Genomic DNA, 17,597 nt, shown 5'->3' on the forward strand with positions numbered 1-17,597 from the left:
CACGTGGCTTCTACGGAGCGGAAACCGGGCTTCGCTGGGCCCTGCGGTGCTCCGTAGTTTTGCGGACAAAGGTTGGCAGGGGGCGGAGTTTCAGAGGTGGTCTCCCATCCACGCCCTTCGGCCTAAGCCAGCCGCCGAGGTGGGCGAGGCGGGGCGGGGACTTGGCGGAGGCGCCCCGCCCCTTCTCACTCTCCTCCAGGTAGGCGTGGCGTGCGGCAGCACACTTCTCCAGTACCCCTGGCCCCTGGGTCTCTCGGCTTCATCCCGCGCCCAGGCGTGTGACTCCACGCGCGGGTCCCGGAAGTGGGCTCGTGCCCTGCGGTTTCTGCTCCAGCGTGGCGACCGTCGCCACGGTGGCGGCCACTGCATCTCTTCCCACTTCCACGGCATCACCGGGCCCTGAGCCCATGACGGGCCAGGGCCAGTCGGCGTCCGGGTCGTCGGCGTGGAGCACAGTATTCCGCCACGTCCGGTACGAGAATCTGGTGGCGGGCGTGAGCGGCGGGGTCCTTTCCAACCTCGCACTGCACCCGCTGGATCTCGTGAAGATCCGCTTCGCCGGTAAGAAACCGTTCAGACCCTGGACTTCTCCTTGCTGTCACCCCGAACTGAGTGATAAAAGACGCAGACGGAGGCATTGGCCTCTCCTGCCTCTTCCATACGGCAGGTGAGGCGAGCGTTGAAGAAGATGCTGTCAGGGCTCGCCTGGGGCCAGATATGAGGAAGGGGTGTTTGGTAAAGTGGTCTGGCAGCCGTCGTCCCCTTTCCCTAATACTGAGGGATGAGGAACATGGATATAAAAGTCTGAGAAAAGTTCTCATTGGTATAGAACGTGGGACTCAAAGCCTGGTTTATAAAATAAAGGGTTTATCACATTTTAGGGCTTAACCCTCACAGGTGTAAATCATTCACCCTTGGAGGTACAGGTTTCTCCCGCTTTTCGAAAGTTCGCTTTACAGCACCTCCCTTTTAGGAAAGGCTTACATTAGTACCTGTTTTCCGCTAACCCAAAAATCCGAGAGAAATCCGAAGTGGATTTTCGCCATTACAAATAAAAGGCGAAAAGCGAAAATAGCATTCAGCGTCTGTTTTGCAGCAAGCCCTTGTAGAGGCAGCATGCACCGCCAGCAGCGCGAGTGGCACCGCCAGCAGCGCGAGTGGCACCGCCAGCTCCTTTCCTGGGAACTGCACTCAGCATCTCAGCATCAAGCCGCCATTAACTTTGAACTGTGTCTGTGAGCATCTGTGCTTTATCTGGATTGATTTTGTTCATCCATTAGCAAGGTGTGTGTTAAGGTAATAGCTTCTTCGCTTTATGCAATTTTGGCTTATTAAAGCTTTCATGCTTTACTTTCGCATAGCCAGGGAAACCTGTACTTTGAAAGCTAAGGATAGTCACGTGTTTGGCCTCAGGGCTGAGGGAAATGCAAGTGCTTGGAGTAGGGAGTAATCCTTAGCAGACGGTTATGAATGAGGTTGGGATAGAATTCTCTTGAAAGTTTGTTTTTGGTGTTTACAGTGTCCTGTGAAGGAATGTCCTGTGAAGGAATAAGTAGCTAGAATTCAAATAGTATTGTTCTTTATTTAGCTTTATTGAATTAAGCTCATTGAGTTAAGCGAATTAAGTATATTGAAATTAACAAAGTACAGATAAACTGATAACATAAACTCAACATTAAATTCTGGAAAAGATAGCTTCAAAGAAGGTCTTTGATAACTTTATTTGGAAAGTATTTTCTGTCATTTCAGTTCTCTTATTACTGTTACTAAAAGTGGGGTCCGGCTGCTCGGCATTCAAAAGCCAATAAAGAGGCAAAGTTGGTGGAAGGGAAAGTTTGCTTTATTTCAGAGGCAGGCATCTGGAGGCGGGAGGGGGACCTCGTGTCCAAAGGCTGATTCCCACCCCCCCCACTTCCCGGACAGTCAGTGGGTAAGACCTTTTATAGGTGGAGGGAGGGGACTACATGTAGAAACAACACAGCAGCTCTGACAGTCATCTTGAAATTGGTCATGCAGCATTATCTTGATTGTTTTAAGTACAGTTAGTCTTCAGTTCCAGGGTCGGTTTGTTCCCATTTCTTTGAGGCCAGTTCTTGGAATTGTGGCAGCTTATGTCATGGCTAATCTGGTCATCATGTAGTTAACTTCTTCCACCTGGCGAGCATTTCAGTATCTACAAAACAGCTCAAAGGATATGGCTCAGAATATTATCTACAGCCCTTGAAGAGGAACTAAAGGTCCTTGACTTTGCTGAATGAGTAAATTATTATTATTTGGTCCTGTTTGACCGTTTTCCTTTGCTTCCATATTTTCTCACTTCTCTAATTAAACTTATTCTTTGACCAAAGTTTTTCTACAGGCAAAACCAGGCAGAGGATGTGGGGGGAAAGGACCATAGGGTCCTGCTCTATTTCATTACAAGTTAATTTCTACCATGAGAATTAGATCAGAAGTGGATTATCTTAAAGAGTAGGTAATTGTATTCTGTTCACCTGGTGTATATTGGTCTTTTAACATTTGTAGACTGCTGTATGGGATACAGAAGCACCTAAAGTTCTTGCCCTCAGGAAACTTACATTCTAATGGTAGGTTTGAGACTAAGTCAAATAAAAAGTAATTGTAGACAACATAAAATTAAGGGCAAAATGGAATAAATGCAAATACCAAAACATGAGTAGAGATAGACTGTTAAGAAAAGTGTAGATTGGTGATGACCAGATATATATCTGTATCTGTAAATGTTCCATTAGATCTTTTTTTTTTTAATATAAATGTATTTATTTATTTATTTTTGGGTGTGTTGGATCTTCGTTTCTGTGCGAGGGCTTTCTCTAGTTGCGGGGAGCGGGGGCTACTCTTCATCGCAGTGCGCGGGCCTCTCACTGTCGCGGCCTCTTGTTGCGGAGCACAGGCTCCAGATGCGCAGGCTCAGTAGTTGTGGCTCACGGGCCTAGTTGCTCCGTGGCATGTGGGATCTTCCCAGACCAGGGCTCGAACCCATGTCCCCTGCATTGGCAGGCAGATTCTCAACCACTGTGCCACCAGGGAAGCCCTCCATTAGATCTTGAGGTTCCCCAGAGAAGGACTAAAATTTTTGACAGCTGGAGAGGAGGCAAGAAGCCATTGAAAATCAGTGAAAATTATGGAGTGTTCTCCCTAGAAGAAAACCCACAGAGGCGTATAATTTCCATAGTTTACCATGCACACACAAATAATAATTATGACAACAGGGAACATTCATTGAGCATTTACTTGCAGCAAGAGCAATGAACTAAGAACCTTACTTGCATTATATCATTTACTACTCTGAACAACCCTGTGAATTTATTATCCCCGTTATACAGGTGAGAATAATCGAAGCTGACTAACTTGCCCAAGTCACAAGTTTATAAAGGTAGATCTGGAATTTGAACCCAGGCAGGCTAACTCAAGTACCCTCTGGTACTTAACGACTTACCCCAGTACCTCTACGAACTCCTGGTATACTGTGGCTTGAACATGAAGGCAGGAATTCTGGACTTGGCTGCAGATGCAGACCTATATGACTTGGTATTTCTCTTCTGCAGCATTTTATGTAAGAGCAGAAGAGGCGATGGTTGAGATGATCACTGAGGAATAGTGTGGTTGGCCTGATGAGTTTAAGACAGTGCTGTGAAGCAAACTGTGCCTGAGAAAAGGGAATTCTTGGTACCTGAGAATATTGGTAGTCTTGGTGAAATGGAGAGAGTATTAGGAGACCAGTAGGGCTGAAGTGACTGAGATAGGATTGGGAGATCCTATCTAGGAGTTGAAGCAGAACTTTGTAATAACAAGCCCATAGTGTGGCTGTGAAATGGTGATAAGAAAGAAGAAAACTTAGGAGGATAAATAACTGAAATCAAAATAGTTGCCTGGCCACCAGCATTAGTACTAGAGTTTTTATGCTTTCATAAAATTAAGCCCTTATAATAAAATTATACCTAGTGATGGGGGTGTTAGTCTTGACCATTAAACCAAACCTGCAATATTTCAGTGAGTTCAGGTACAGATTGGAACTCAGACGTGTCCAGAGTAGTCGAAGGATTAGAAATCATTTCATACGAGAAATGACTGGAGGAACTAGTTTAACTTAGGGGGTGGGAGGGACTTAAGGTATTTAGAGAACTGCCATGTGGGAAGAGAAGCTGCCTTATTGCAGGTGATCTGAAGGGCAGACAGAGGTTGGGTGGAAATTACAGGGAAGCAGATTTTGGCCTGGCAAAGTGCTGGTGCTCAGAAGTGAAACTGGCAATGACTGGCAGTGGTTCAGCAGTTGGATGACAGAGGTTAGAAGATATTCTTGTGTTGGGTGGAAAGGTCACTTGAGGTGATTATTGAGGCCCCTTATAACTTCAAGACTTAAAGTATTCAAGATGACACTTTAAGTCATCAAGAATGATGAGAGGGAGCCCCAACAAAGAATGTGAATGAGGTATAAAAATAGTAATTTTCTAAAATAACCTGAAATCCTAATCTGTAGGTTAATCAAGGAACCAAAATGTAGAGCCCGTAACAAGAATAGCATACAGTCAAGTTTTGTATGTATATGGTATTGCAAGACCCAGTAGCATAAATAAAGTAATACTTACTGAATGTTTGCTATGTGCCAGGCATGCTTTTAAGAGCTTTATATGTATTAACCCACTTAATTCTCTGTAACTTTTAAAGTTAGGTTCTGTTATTTTTCCCATTTTGTGGATGAGAAAACTCAGGCACAGAGTAATCTAGTAACTTACTCAGGGTCACACAGTAAGTGTTGGAATTGGGGTTCAAACCCAGGAAGTCTGATTTCATAGCGTATGCTGTTAGACTGAAACCATAAGTAGGTAGTTTGGTGTAACTAAAGGGTAAAATGCTAAAGGTTGAAACGAAAATTATTCCAGAAAGTTAAGCTTCTGGATTGACACATCTTTTATGCCATGTAAAAATGGAAGCCAGGTCTGGATGTTAGGAATGAGATCAGGACTAGAGATGTAGAAACCATAGCGCAGGGATAGAAATTGAAGCTACTTAATGATTGAGAGACTACCCCTGTTGAGTGGAAAGACTGCCTAAAAATCGACATTTAAAGGATGGGCAGAAGAGAAGGAGGCTGCAAAGGAAATTTAGTGGCCAAAGAAGTAAGAGGAAAATCAGGAGAGAGTGAAACTAGCCCAAAGAAGTGTGTTTTAGGAGGTAAACGATGTCAGGTGCTGCTCAAGGGTTAAATAGAGAGGAATCCCAAAGTTCACTTGGAGGTCTTTAACCTGCAGTAGCAGGTGGAGGCCCAAACCAGCTTGAAGTGGATTGAGAAGCCATGGAGGTGAGAAAGTCCATGCTGAGATTGTAGTTATCTCTTCCAGAAGCTTAACTGACAGGGAGGCACTGGGATCTGAGAGGAGACACTCAGGAGATACTTTATTGTTTACATTTTAATGGGAAAAAACTAAAAGTGAGAAAGAGATTGGAGATGGAGACAGGAAGATAATGAGTAAGAATTCTAAGGGGTTCTAAGCAGAATCTAGAGCAGTCTCTTTCAAACTTTTTTGGCCACAACCCTCAGTAGGAAATAAATGTTATCTTTGCTATCTGGTGCGAGCATGCTTGTCCACATATCACTGAAACAAGTTCCTTACAGTCTGTACTACTTGTGATGTCATTTATGTTGTCTTCTATTCCAGTCTGTTGTTGGTGCTGTTTTTTGTTGTTTTGTTTTGGTTTGGGTTTTTTTTGTTTTGTTTTAATGACCTCCTCAATCGATTTCTTGACCCATCTGCAGGTTTCAAAATGCTGACATAGAGTACAGGTAGAGGGGATTGGTTTGACCAACTCTTCAGTTTATAACAGAGGAAAGGAGGGGTAAAACTAATACCCAACAAATGAAACAGGTTGTAGTAGGGTAGGAAAAATTAGTGTACCCTGTCTTGGCTCCCTCCTGCACAGCAAACTTTTCTATCTTCCAATTGTGTCTGTCGACATCTTTTAGTACTATCGTAGGCCGTTGTAACAATTATGCAGGAGGTATTTGGATGCACCTACTAAATCTTCGGTGGCAAGTGCTTTTAAGACAATTATGAGGCCGTTTGGGCCAAAAATATTCACTGTACAGTAAGTCCCCTACATACAAACCTTCAAGTCGTGAACTTTCAAAGATGCGAATGTGTGTTCAATGTCCAGTCATGTAAGTTCACGTGTCTGGCATACATTGTCACGTGCGTGCATCCTCTACAAGTGGTTGTGCTTTTGTGTACTTTACAGTGCTGTGTAGAGTACTGCAGTACAGTATCTTTATTTCAAGCCCATGATGTCCAGAAGCAGGTGTAAAAGCAGTGGTGATGTAGCTGGTACTGCTAAGAAGCGCCAAGTAATAACGATGGAAACAGAAGTGAATAATTGAGAGAGTGGAGCGAGGCAAAAAGATGGTAGACATCGCTGGTTCTTATAACATGAATTGTTCAACCATTGGCATGATTCTAAAGAACAAGGACAAGATCACGGAACTTGTGAAGTCTGCTGTGCCGATGATGTTGACAATAATATCAAAGAAGCGTCGAAAAGTGATGGAGGACATGGAGAAACTTCTCAGTGTGTAGATGCAGGATCAGCATCAGTGTCGCGTCCTGCTCACCTTAATGCTGATTCAAGAGAAAACTAAAAGCCTTTATGAAGACTTGAAGAAGAAACAGCAGAGAATCAGAGGGCGCATCTTTTAATGCCAACCATGTCTGGGTTCGTCAGTTCAAGGCTAGCACTAACCTTCACAACGTAAAAGTAAGTGGCGAGGCAGCGAGTGCAGATATGGTAGCTCCCTGGGAATTTCATGAAACGCTTTGAGAAATTATTGAAGGCATGTGTTTACCCGAGCAGGTTTTTAATGTGGATGAGACAGGACTGTACTGGAAGAGGATGCCAGACTGACGTTACATCAGTAAGGAGGAAAAGTTGATGCCAGCCTATAAGGCACCAAAGGATAGGATAACCCTGTTTGGTGGCAATGCTTCCAGTGATATGAAGCTGAAGCCTCTCTTAGTTTATCATTCAGAGAACCCAAGACCCTTAAAAACATAGCCAAGGGCTTCTCTTGTATGGAAGAATAACCCCAAAGCCTGGGTTACACAGGCCATTTTCCAGGACTGGTTTTTCCATCACTTTATCCCAGAGGTAGAGAAATACTGCTTGGAGAAGGATCTCCCATTTAACATTCTCTTGCTGCTTGACAGTGCTCTGGGCCACCCTCCATTCATGGACAACTTTCATCCCAAAGTCAAAGTAGTGCATCTGCTACCGAATAGTACATGGCTCATCCAACCTATGGACCAGGGAGTTATAGTGACTTTCAAAAAATATTTTTTACATCATACTTTTCGTTAGGCAGTAAAGGCGAGTGATGAATCAGGAACAACCTTGCAACAATTTTGGAAGGACTATAACATCTACAAGGCCATAAAAAACATTGACTTTTCTTGGCATGAGGTTACGGCTGTCACCATGAATGGGGTTTGGAAGAACCTTTGCCTGCAGTTTGTTGATGATTTTCATGGGTTTGAGAAGGTGGATGGAGTCCAAAGAGCAGCTTATTGACTCTCAGAGAAAAGCTGGACCTAGATCTGCAAGAGGACGACTTCACTGAACTCCTTGCTGTGTAAAACGAGGAGCTTACTAATAAAGACCTGATGGAATTGCAGGCGCAGAGAAAGGACGAAGAGACAAGAGGAAGAAAGAGTAACTGAAGAATCAAAGAGATTTCACGATGCAGGAAATGGCAAGGGGATTTTCTTTTCTTTATTTGAGGAGGCACTGTTCCTTTTTGAGGCACGGAACCTGAATGTAGAACAGTACACGCAGGTTGCAGCAGGCATTCGGAATGCAATCCAGTGCTACCGTGTCATCTATGACAAGGAAAAAAGAGCTACTACCCGGACATCACTGGATCGTTTTTACAAGAGGGTAGATAGAATTGAATCCAGCAAGGAAGCAGAACCTGTGCCATCAGCGTCAGGCGTGAGTGAAATTGCAGCTTGCCCTCCGTCTCCTATTGCTGAGGATCCTTCAGCTCTACCATCTTCCACCTCCTCTCCCTCCTCCAGTCAGTAACTCTTCTTGCCTGTTCACTCGCTGCCAGCCCCTCTATGCCAGCTGTTGTACTGTACTACTGTACTTTTCAAGGTACTGTAAGATTAAAAATGTTTTCTTGATTTTTTGTGTTTGTTTTTTATGTATCATTTGTGTGAAAAGTATTATAAACCTATTACAGTACAGTACTGTATAGCCGATTGTGTTAGTTGGGTACCTAGGCTAACAGTGTTGGACTTACGAATGTGCTCTCAGAATGGACCTTGTTCATATGTAGGGGATTTACTGTATTTTATTTACATAGCAATTTTAATTCTACATTAGAGAGGCCCTAATTCAGATCCTCTTCATCTCAGTAACTTTGCAGTGGCCTCTTGTTTTCTTGCTTCCAGGTTTTCCACCTTCAAATTCATTCCCCCCAGGGTGCCTGGGTCTCCTTTCTAAACACATATTTGGTTATCTTAGGCACACTTGAACCCAAGTTTGAGAAATATGGGACTTTGAGGTCATAGGCAGACTCTCTTTTGTGATTTTCAAGAACCTTTGCAATTAAGTCTATCTTAGTCTGCTAGGGCTACCATAACAAAATACCACAGAGGGCTTAAACAACAGTAAATGGTTTTCTCATAGTTCTGGGGGCTGGAAGTTCAAGATCAAGGGACCAGCAGGGTTGGTTTCTCGGTGAGGCCTTTCTCCTTGGCTTACAAATGACTTCCTTCTGGCTGTGTCCTCACATGACCTTTTCTCTGTGCATATGCACTCCTAGTGTGTCTTCCTCTTTATAAGGACCCACCAGTCCTATTGAATTAGGGCCCCACCCTTATGACCCCGTTTAATCTTAGTTATCTCCTTAAAGGCCCTATCTCCAAATACAATTACATTGGGGGTTTGGACTTCAATATATGAACTGGAGGAAGGACACAATTCAGTCCTTAAACAGGCCCTTACCCTTCTTTAGAGGCTGATTTCCTACCAACCTTTCCCTCTACTTCAGCTGAACCACTCCCCCGGTATTCTCCCCAGCAGTGCCAGGGGCTGTGATACTTCATGTATTTGTACCAGCTGTTCCACGTGTCTAGAGATAAACTTTCTCTCCTTTTCCCAAAGACAAGTTTCTAATCAGTCTTCAGGGCTGTACCCAGTATCTGCTCTCCCACTTTCCCTGTCACCCTCCTACATCCCCCCAGTTCCTCCATACACAAGTGTTGATTGTGTTTCCTCTATATTCCTATAGCACTTCATAGGTTTACCATGGTGCTCATAACTTTGTAATGAGATTGCTTGTCCATTTTGCCTTGCAGATTATATCTTCCTCAGGGTCAGGGTTTGTGTCCTACTTATGTTTATATTCCTTCTTTGCCTGGCAGTGATAGTCAATAAATCATTTTCTTAATTTTTTAAAATAAATAATTATCTGTGAACAAGCAGACATCTTTCAAAATTAAAGATTGGATCCTAACTATGATAAAGTGATAAGATTATAGTATTAAGGAAGTATAGGGTACAGAATGTTGTTGCCTATTACTGAGATAGTTCATACTCTACACTTCTAGGATTGACTTCTTAAAACAAAGAAATCATTGGTTCATATCTGTGAAAAGCAAAGATGGTGTTTTGTGATTTGTATTTTTTTGTTTGCTTTTTTGTTTTTTTTAAACCTCAAGAGAGAACTTGTGTTGTGAGCTTATTATTGAAGGGAAAATTTACTTAGAGGACATTTATACAGGAGAATGAGAGCCATAAAATCCAAGGGAAGCATCAGAAAGATTATAAAGAACACAGCAAAACATTTCTTGAGAACCAGTAACTCTGCTACTTGCTTTTAAACTTATCTTTTATAAACCTCACGAGAACCTGCAAGGTAGGTAATATTTATCCCCACTTAAAGAGGACACTAAAGCTCAGGAAGAAAAGATCAAGTAGCTAACTAGGGAAGTTAGATATCAAACCCAGGTCTTCTAACAGAGCCTAGTGTACTTTAATCTCATTTCATGGTGTAACATTGTCAGATTTATGATGAAAGAAATTGACTTTTCCCCCTTTGCCTGGCATTGGTAAACAGTCAATGGTTCTTTGCCAGGCTGCAGTATGCACAGTAAATTGGTGGCAAGGGGACAGTGAACTGGGCCTGAGTATGACTAGTGGACTGTAATTTGTATAAACTTTCTGGGGTGCAGTTTCTATGTGTATTTGAACAAATTTATACTCTTTGACCCCTTCTAATTCCCATTCTAAGGATATAAGAAAAAAAATTGTTGAACAGAATTTTCTTTAGAGACCTTTTAATAATAGCAAAGAGAAAAAAACAATTCACATGTCAACTAGAGGGCTGTTTGTACAAATGATGGGATATCTGTGAGAGGCAAAACCATCATGTCAGTGTTGAAATCGTTTTTTTTTTTTTTTTTGAGTCTTCTGGAAACCTTATTTTACGATATACCAATTTTATAAAAAACATAATTAAGATTATAAATTTGGCATTCTCTTTCATGCCATTTCCCTGTAGGAAACAGAAGGCACATTCAAAATAGTATAGCTCTGGGGCATGGGGGTGCCTAAAAGGATTGTTCACAAAGATGTAAGCAGATCATAGGAAACCCGAAAGGAATAATGTAGTATTTGGGGCTAGAAACCGTTTGGGCTGCTGTCAGCTGAAGGGCCAAAGGACAGGGAGAAAGAGTCGTTGAGAGAGGGCCACCTTGAGAGGAGCTGTGACCTTCAGTAGAGGAATGCAGCCTGCCCCAGGCAACCCCTGCAAGATTAAATATCTGCATCTGCTCTCTTCCATCCCTTTGATCTGCCAGGGCTCCCCACTAACCCAACTCAGCTAGAAGCTAGAAGGCAAGATGAGGCTTCTGGAGCAGAACATGGTTGAGAGAGGTGGACCCTGGATCTGGAAAGGAAACGGAAGATATTCAGGCTATATTAATTGAACACATATATATTGAGAGCCTGCAATGTACCAAGCACTATGATAGGAGTAGGCGTATTGCAATGAGGAAGTAGTAGTCTCTGCCCTCATAGAGCATCTTGCTACTGAGAAGCCAGGATCATTGAACAAAAAAATCTAATAATTGCAATGAAGAGTGTTTTATTGTGGTAGGGAAAGTATCGTATGCCATGGGAACAGAGAAACTTGACCCCATCTAGAGGGTAGGAAATGATTGTTAAACTGAGACCTGAAAGAGGAATCAAAGTTAACTGTATGAAGGAATAGGTAAGAAGAGAATGTTCATGGCAGACAGAGTAGCCTGTACCAAAGCGTTAAGGTCAGAGACTGTATAAGAGCTGAAAGTTGTTGAACATTCTAGCAACTTTCATCAAATATTTTGAAGTGTAAACTGCAATGAGCCAGGTGCTATGCAGTAAGTTCCGTAAGGCAGCGTCACTGAATGCAGGGAGAGAATAAAGAGGAGACTGGGGCTTGTTGCAGAAGAGTGATGGAGGGCCTTAGGTACTATGTTAAGGAATATGTTCTTTATTGTTTGGGGTGTAGAATAGTTTTAAGTGGATAAATGACTTATCGAAATGCATGTTTCTAGAAAGATTACCTAACCTACAGTGCAATTAATGGGGGCGGGGCAGCAAAACTGGATATAAGAAGGTTAAATTCTGTTGCTAGTTGAGAAATGGTGCCCTGAAGTAGGGTGATGGCAGTGTGAACCAAGAGATGTGAATGGGTCCAGGAGAGACTTGTGATACAGAATCAACAGGACACCTTAATTGGTAAGAGGTTGTAAGAGGAGGAGTGTTCATGGATGGTCCCCAGGTTTCTGTCTTGAGCATCTGTGTAGATGATAGTTCTGTTTATTGACCAATATGCATCAGCAGAATAAGAATAGCTGCAATAGGGATAGGGAATACTAGTTCAATTTTGGATATGTTCAAACTGCAACTTTTGTTAGTTGCATTTATCTATGTAGATCTGAAGATAAGCAAAAAGGTCTGGTCTAGGGATAGAGAACTGGCATTTATATCCACAGACAAAAAAAGAAAGGGAGGAAATATACCACAATAAGGGTAGTCATCTTGGAGTGGTGGCATTGTGGGTGATTTTATTTTCTTTATTCCTTCTATATTTTGTAAATGTTCTGCAGCGTACACGTTTTGCTTTTCAAAAAGCCATTTTTAATGATTGTATGCTGGTTTAATATTTATTACATGGAAAAGGTTTTAAAATTACTCTATTTCAGTTGCAGATATAAAGCATCTGAAAATGTTCTTGGGTGAAGGATAACAGAAATAAAATTTTTTTAAATTTCCCTAGGGCCGCTGTTTTATTTTATTACAAAAGGTGTATGTCATCTTTGTTTACTTTTTACATCATGAAATTTGTATTGTTGAATTCTCTTTATCATTCTCCTCCTACAACCACTCACAGCCAGTCTCATTCCCTGCAGATAGCTACTATTAACCATATGCAGTGTTTCAGTCTATTACTTTCATAGCTCTCAATTTTTCTAAATATTCAGAGTAGTCCACAGTATACATGTATCATAATTTATTTAAACATTTCCCTATTGGTGGATGTTGAAATTACTGTCACTTTTGCTGTTGTAGAAGACGCTTCAGTGAACATTGTTCTATGTGTATCTTTGTAGATTTGGGGCTATATTTCTATAGGATATATTTTTAGAAATGGAAATGCTAAGTTAAAGAATAATTTGCATTTGAATTTTTATTAGTGTTAAACTGCTCTCAGAAAGGCCATGAAAGTGTCTATTTCCAAATACCCACACCAACACTGGGAATTAACAAATCTTAAAATTGTTTTCCATCTGGAGGAAAAAAAAAAAAAAAGCCACCTTGTCTAATTTGTATTTTATTGGTGAGGTTGAAAACTTTTTCAGAGCTTCTTTTTTTTAATTGAGTAGTTAATGTACAATATTACATGTTACGGTGTACAGTATAGGGATTCAGTTTTTAGAGGTTATACTCCATTTATACTTATAAAATATTTGTTTTATTCCCCATGTTGTACAATATATTTTTTAATATTACTATTTCTTTTACAAATTATTTTATTTTATATTAGAGTATAGTTGATTTACAACGTGTTAGTTAGTTGTACAGCAAAGCGATTCATTATACATATACATGTATCTATTCTTTTTCCATATATGTTATTACAGAGTATTGAGTAGAGTTCCCTGTGCTATACAGTAGGTCCTTGTTGATTATTTTATATATAATAGTGTATATATGTTAATCCCAACCTCCTAATTTATCCCTTGCCCCCCACCTTTCCTCTGTGGTAACCATAAGTTTGTTTTCTAAATCGCTGAGTCTATTTCTGTTTTGTAAATAAGTTCACTGGTATCATTTTTTAGATTCCACATATAAGCGATATCATATGGTATTTGTCTGTCTGACTTCACTTAGTATGATAGGTTCATCCACATTGCTGCAAATGGTATTATTTCATTCTTTTTTATGGCTGAGTAGTAGTCCTTGTGTGTGTGTGTGTGTGTGTGTGTGTGTGTACCACATCTTTATCCATTCATCTGTTAGTGGATATTTAGGTTGCTTCCATATCTTGTTATTGTAAATAGTGCTGCAGTGAACATTGGGGTGCATGTATCTTTTCAAATGAGAGTTTTCTCCGGATATATGCCCAGGAATGGGATTGCCGGAACATATGGTAGCTCTATTTTTATTTTTTTACAGACCCTCGATACTGTTCTCCATAGTGGCTGTACCAATTTACATTCCCCCCAACAGTGTAGGAGTTTACCCTTTTCTCTATACCCTTTCCAGCATTTATTGTTTGTAGACTTTTTGATGATGGCCTTTCGACCGCTTTGAAGTGGTACCTCATTGTAGATTTGATTTGCATTTCTCTGATAATTAGTGATGCTGAGCATCTTTTCATGTGCCTGTCGGCCATCTGGATGTCATCTTTGGAGAAATGTCTATTTAGATCTTCTGCCCCTTTTTTGATTGGGTTGTTTGTTTTTTAATATTGAGTTGCCTGAGCTGTTTGTATATTTTGGAGATTAATCCCTTTTTGGTTGCGTCATTTGCAAATATTTTCTCCCATTCTGTGGGTTATCTTTTCATTTTATTTATGGTTTCCATTGCTATACAAAAGCTTTTAAGTGTAATAAGGTCCTCTTTGTTTATTTTCTTTTTATTTTTATTACTTTAGGAGGTTGATCCAAAAAGATATTGCTGCGATTTATGTCAAAGAGTGTTCTGCCTATGTTTCCTTCTAAGAGTTTTATAGTATCTGTTCTTACATTTAGGTCTTTAATCCATTTTGAGTTTAGTTTTGTATATGGTGTTAGAGAGTGTTCTAATTTCATTCTTTTACATGTGGCTGTCCAGTTTTCCCAGCACCACTTACTGAAGAGACTGTCTTTTCTGCATTGTGTTTTCTTGCCTCCTTTGTCGTACATAATTGCCCATAAATGTGTCGTTTTTTTGTGGACTTTCTATCCTGTTCCATTGATCTGTAAGTCTGTCTTTGTGCCAATACCATGGTGTTTTGTTTACTGAAGCTTTATAGTATACTCTGAAGTCAGGGAGTCTGAAGCCTCCAGCTCTGTTTTTCTTTCTCAAGAATTTGTGTTTCCATACACATTTTAGGATTTTTTTTTGTTCCAGATCTGCAAAAGATGCCATTGGTAATTTGAGGGATTGCATTGAATCTGTAGATTGCCGTGGGTAGTATAGTTATTTTGACAATATTCTTCCAATCCAAGAACATCGTATATATTTCCATCTGTTTTGTGTCATTTTTGATGTTTCATCAATGTCTTATAGTTTTTGGAGTACAGGTCTTTTGCCTCCTTAGGTTTATTCCTAGACATTTTATTCGTGTTGATGTGATGGTAAATGGGATTGTTTCCTCAATTTCTGGTCTTTCATTGTTAGCATAAAGAAATGCAACAGAATTCTGTGTATTAATTTTGTGTCCTGCAACTTTACCAAGTTCATCGATGAGCTCTAGTAGTTTTCTGGTGGCATCTTTAGGATTTTCTATGTATAGTATCATGGCATCTGCAAACAATGATAGTTTTACTTCTTTTCCCATTTGGATTCCTTTTATTTCTTTTTCTTCTCTGATTGCCATGGCTAGTACTTCCAAAACTATGTTGAATAAAAGTGGCAAGAGTGGACATCCTTGTCTTGTGCATGATCTTAGAGGAAATACTTTTAGCTTTTCACATGTTAGCTGTGGGATTGTCATATATGGCCTTTATTATGTTGAGATATGTTCCCTCTATGCCCACTTTCTGGAGAGTTTTTATAATTGGGTGTTGAATTTTGTCAAAAGCTTTTTCTGCATTTATTGAGATGATCATATGGTTTTTACTTTCCAGTTGGTTAATGTGGAGTATCACACTGATTAATTTGCAGATATTGAAAAATCCTTGCATCCCTGGGATAAATCCCACTTGATCATGGTGTAGATCCTTTTAATGTGCTGTTGGACTCAGATTGCTAGTATTTTGTTGAGGATTTTTGCATCTATGCTCATCAGTGATATTGGCCTGTAATTTTCTTTTTTTGTGGTATCTTTGGTTTTGGTATCAGGGTGATGGTGGCCTCATAGAATGAGTTTGCGAGTGTTCCTTGTGCTGCAATTTTTTAAAATAGTTTCAGAAGGATAGGTGTTGACTCTTCTCTAAATGTTTGATAGAATTCACCTGTGAAGCCATCTCATTCTGAATTTTGTTTGTTGGGAGGTTTTTGTTTGTTTGTTTTTAAATTTTAAATATTTATTTATTTATTTTTGGCTGCATTGGGTCTTCATTGCTGCGTGCGGGCTTTCTCTAGTTGCGGCGAGCGGGGGCTACTCTTCATTGTGGTGCTCAGGCTTCTCATTGCGATGGCTTCTCTTGTTGCAGAGCATGGGCTCTAGGCACACAGGCTTCAGTAGTTGTGGCTTATGGGCTCTAGAGCACAGACTCAGTAGTTGTGGCACAGGGGCTTAGTTGCTCCACGGCATGTGGGATATTCCCAGACCAGGGATCGAACCTGTGTCCCCTGCATTGGCAGGCAAATTCTTATCCACTGTGCCACCAGGGAAGCCCTGTTGGGAGTTTTTAAATCACAGTTTCAATTTCAGCACTTGTGATTTGGTCTGTTCATATTTTCTATTTCTTCCTGGTTCAGTGTTGGGAGATTGTACCTTTCTATGAATTTGTCCATTTCTTCTGGGTTTTCTATTTTATTGGCATATAGTTGCTTGTAATAGTCTCTTATGATCCTTTGTATTTCTGTGGAGTCTGTTGTAACTTCTCCTTTTTCATTTCTAATTTTATTGATTTGAGCCCTCTCCCCTTTTTTCTTGATAACTCTGGCTAAAGGTTTATCAATTTTGTTTATATTTTCAAAGAACCAGCTTTAAGTTTCATTGATTTTTTTGTATTCTTCATCTCTATTTCATTTATTTCTGCTCTGATCTTTATGATTTCTTTCCTTCTGCTAACTTTGGGTTTTGTTTGTTCTTTTCTCTGTTTGCTTTAGGTATAAGGTTAGGTTGTTTATTTGGGATTTTTCTTGTTTCCTGAGGTAAGATTGTATTGCTATAAACTTCTTAGAAGTGCTTTTGCTGCATCTTATAGGTTTTAGATCATCGAGTTTTTGTTTTCATTTGTCTCTAGGTATTTTTTTACTTCCTCTTTGATTTCTTCAGTGATCCAGTGGTTGTTTAGTAGCATATTGTTTAGCCTCCACGTGTTTGTGGGGTTTTTTTTTACCATTTTTTTCTTGTAGTTGATTTCTAATCTCATAATGTTGTGAAATTCAGTAAAATTCAATAAATTTCAATTTTTTTAAATTTACCGAGGCTTGCTTTGTGGCCCAGCGTGTGGTCAATTCTGGAAAATGTTCCATGTGCACTTGAGAAGAATGTGTATTCTGCTACTTTCAGATGGAATGCTCTATAAATATCAGTTAACTCCATCTGGCCTAATGTGTCATTTAAGCCTGTGTTTCCTTATTGATCTTCTGTCTAAATGATGTGTACACTGATGTAAGTGGGGTGTTAAAATCCCCCACTATTATTGTGTTACTGTCAATTTCTCCTTTTATGGTTGTTAACATTTGTGTTATATATTGAGGTGCTCCTATGTTGGGTGTGTGTGTGTATATATATAAGTGTGTGTGTGTATGTGTGTGTATATATATATATATGTGATATACGATGTATATCTTCTTCTTGAATTGATTCTTGGATCGTTATGTAGTGTCCTTCTTTGTCTCTTCTAACAGTCTTTATTTTAAAGTTTATTTTGTCTTATATGAGTATTGCTACTCCAGCTTTCTTTTGATTTCCATTTGCATGGAGTACCTTTTTCTATCCTCTTGTGTTCATTCTGTATGTGTCCCTAGATCTGAATTGGGTCTCTTGTAGACAGCATATATACGGATCTTCTTTTTATATCCATTCAGCCAGTCTTTGTCTTTTGGTTGGAGCATTTAATCCATTGACATTTAAGGTAGTTAGCAATATGTATGTTCTTATTGCCATTTTTCTAATTGTTCTGGATTTGTTTTTGTAGGTATTTTTTTCTTCC

The 17,597-nt window shown here is 40.2% G+C and overlaps 1 protein-coding gene across 1 annotated transcript in view; it reads left to right on the plus strand.

The window, feature by feature from the left end:
• Nucleotides 1-70: 70 nt before the first annotated feature.
• SLC25A32 (solute carrier family 25 member 32) overlaps nt 71-17,597 on the plus strand; it is a 44,972-nt gene continuing 27,445 nt past the window's right edge. The window contains exon 1 of the mRNA XM_082600888.1: nt 71-561. Coding sequence (XP_082457014.1) covers nt 408-561 — 154 coding nt within the window. The 5' untranslated portion in view covers nt 71-407. The remainder of the gene's footprint in view (nt 562-17,597) is intronic.

The sequence above is a fragment of the Mesoplodon mirus genome (genome assembly GCF_964341445.2).
Source record: "Mesoplodon mirus genome assembly, chromosome: 16".
In the NCBI taxonomy this organism is placed as follows: domain Eukaryota; kingdom Metazoa; phylum Chordata; class Mammalia; order Artiodactyla; family Ziphiidae; genus Mesoplodon; species Mesoplodon mirus.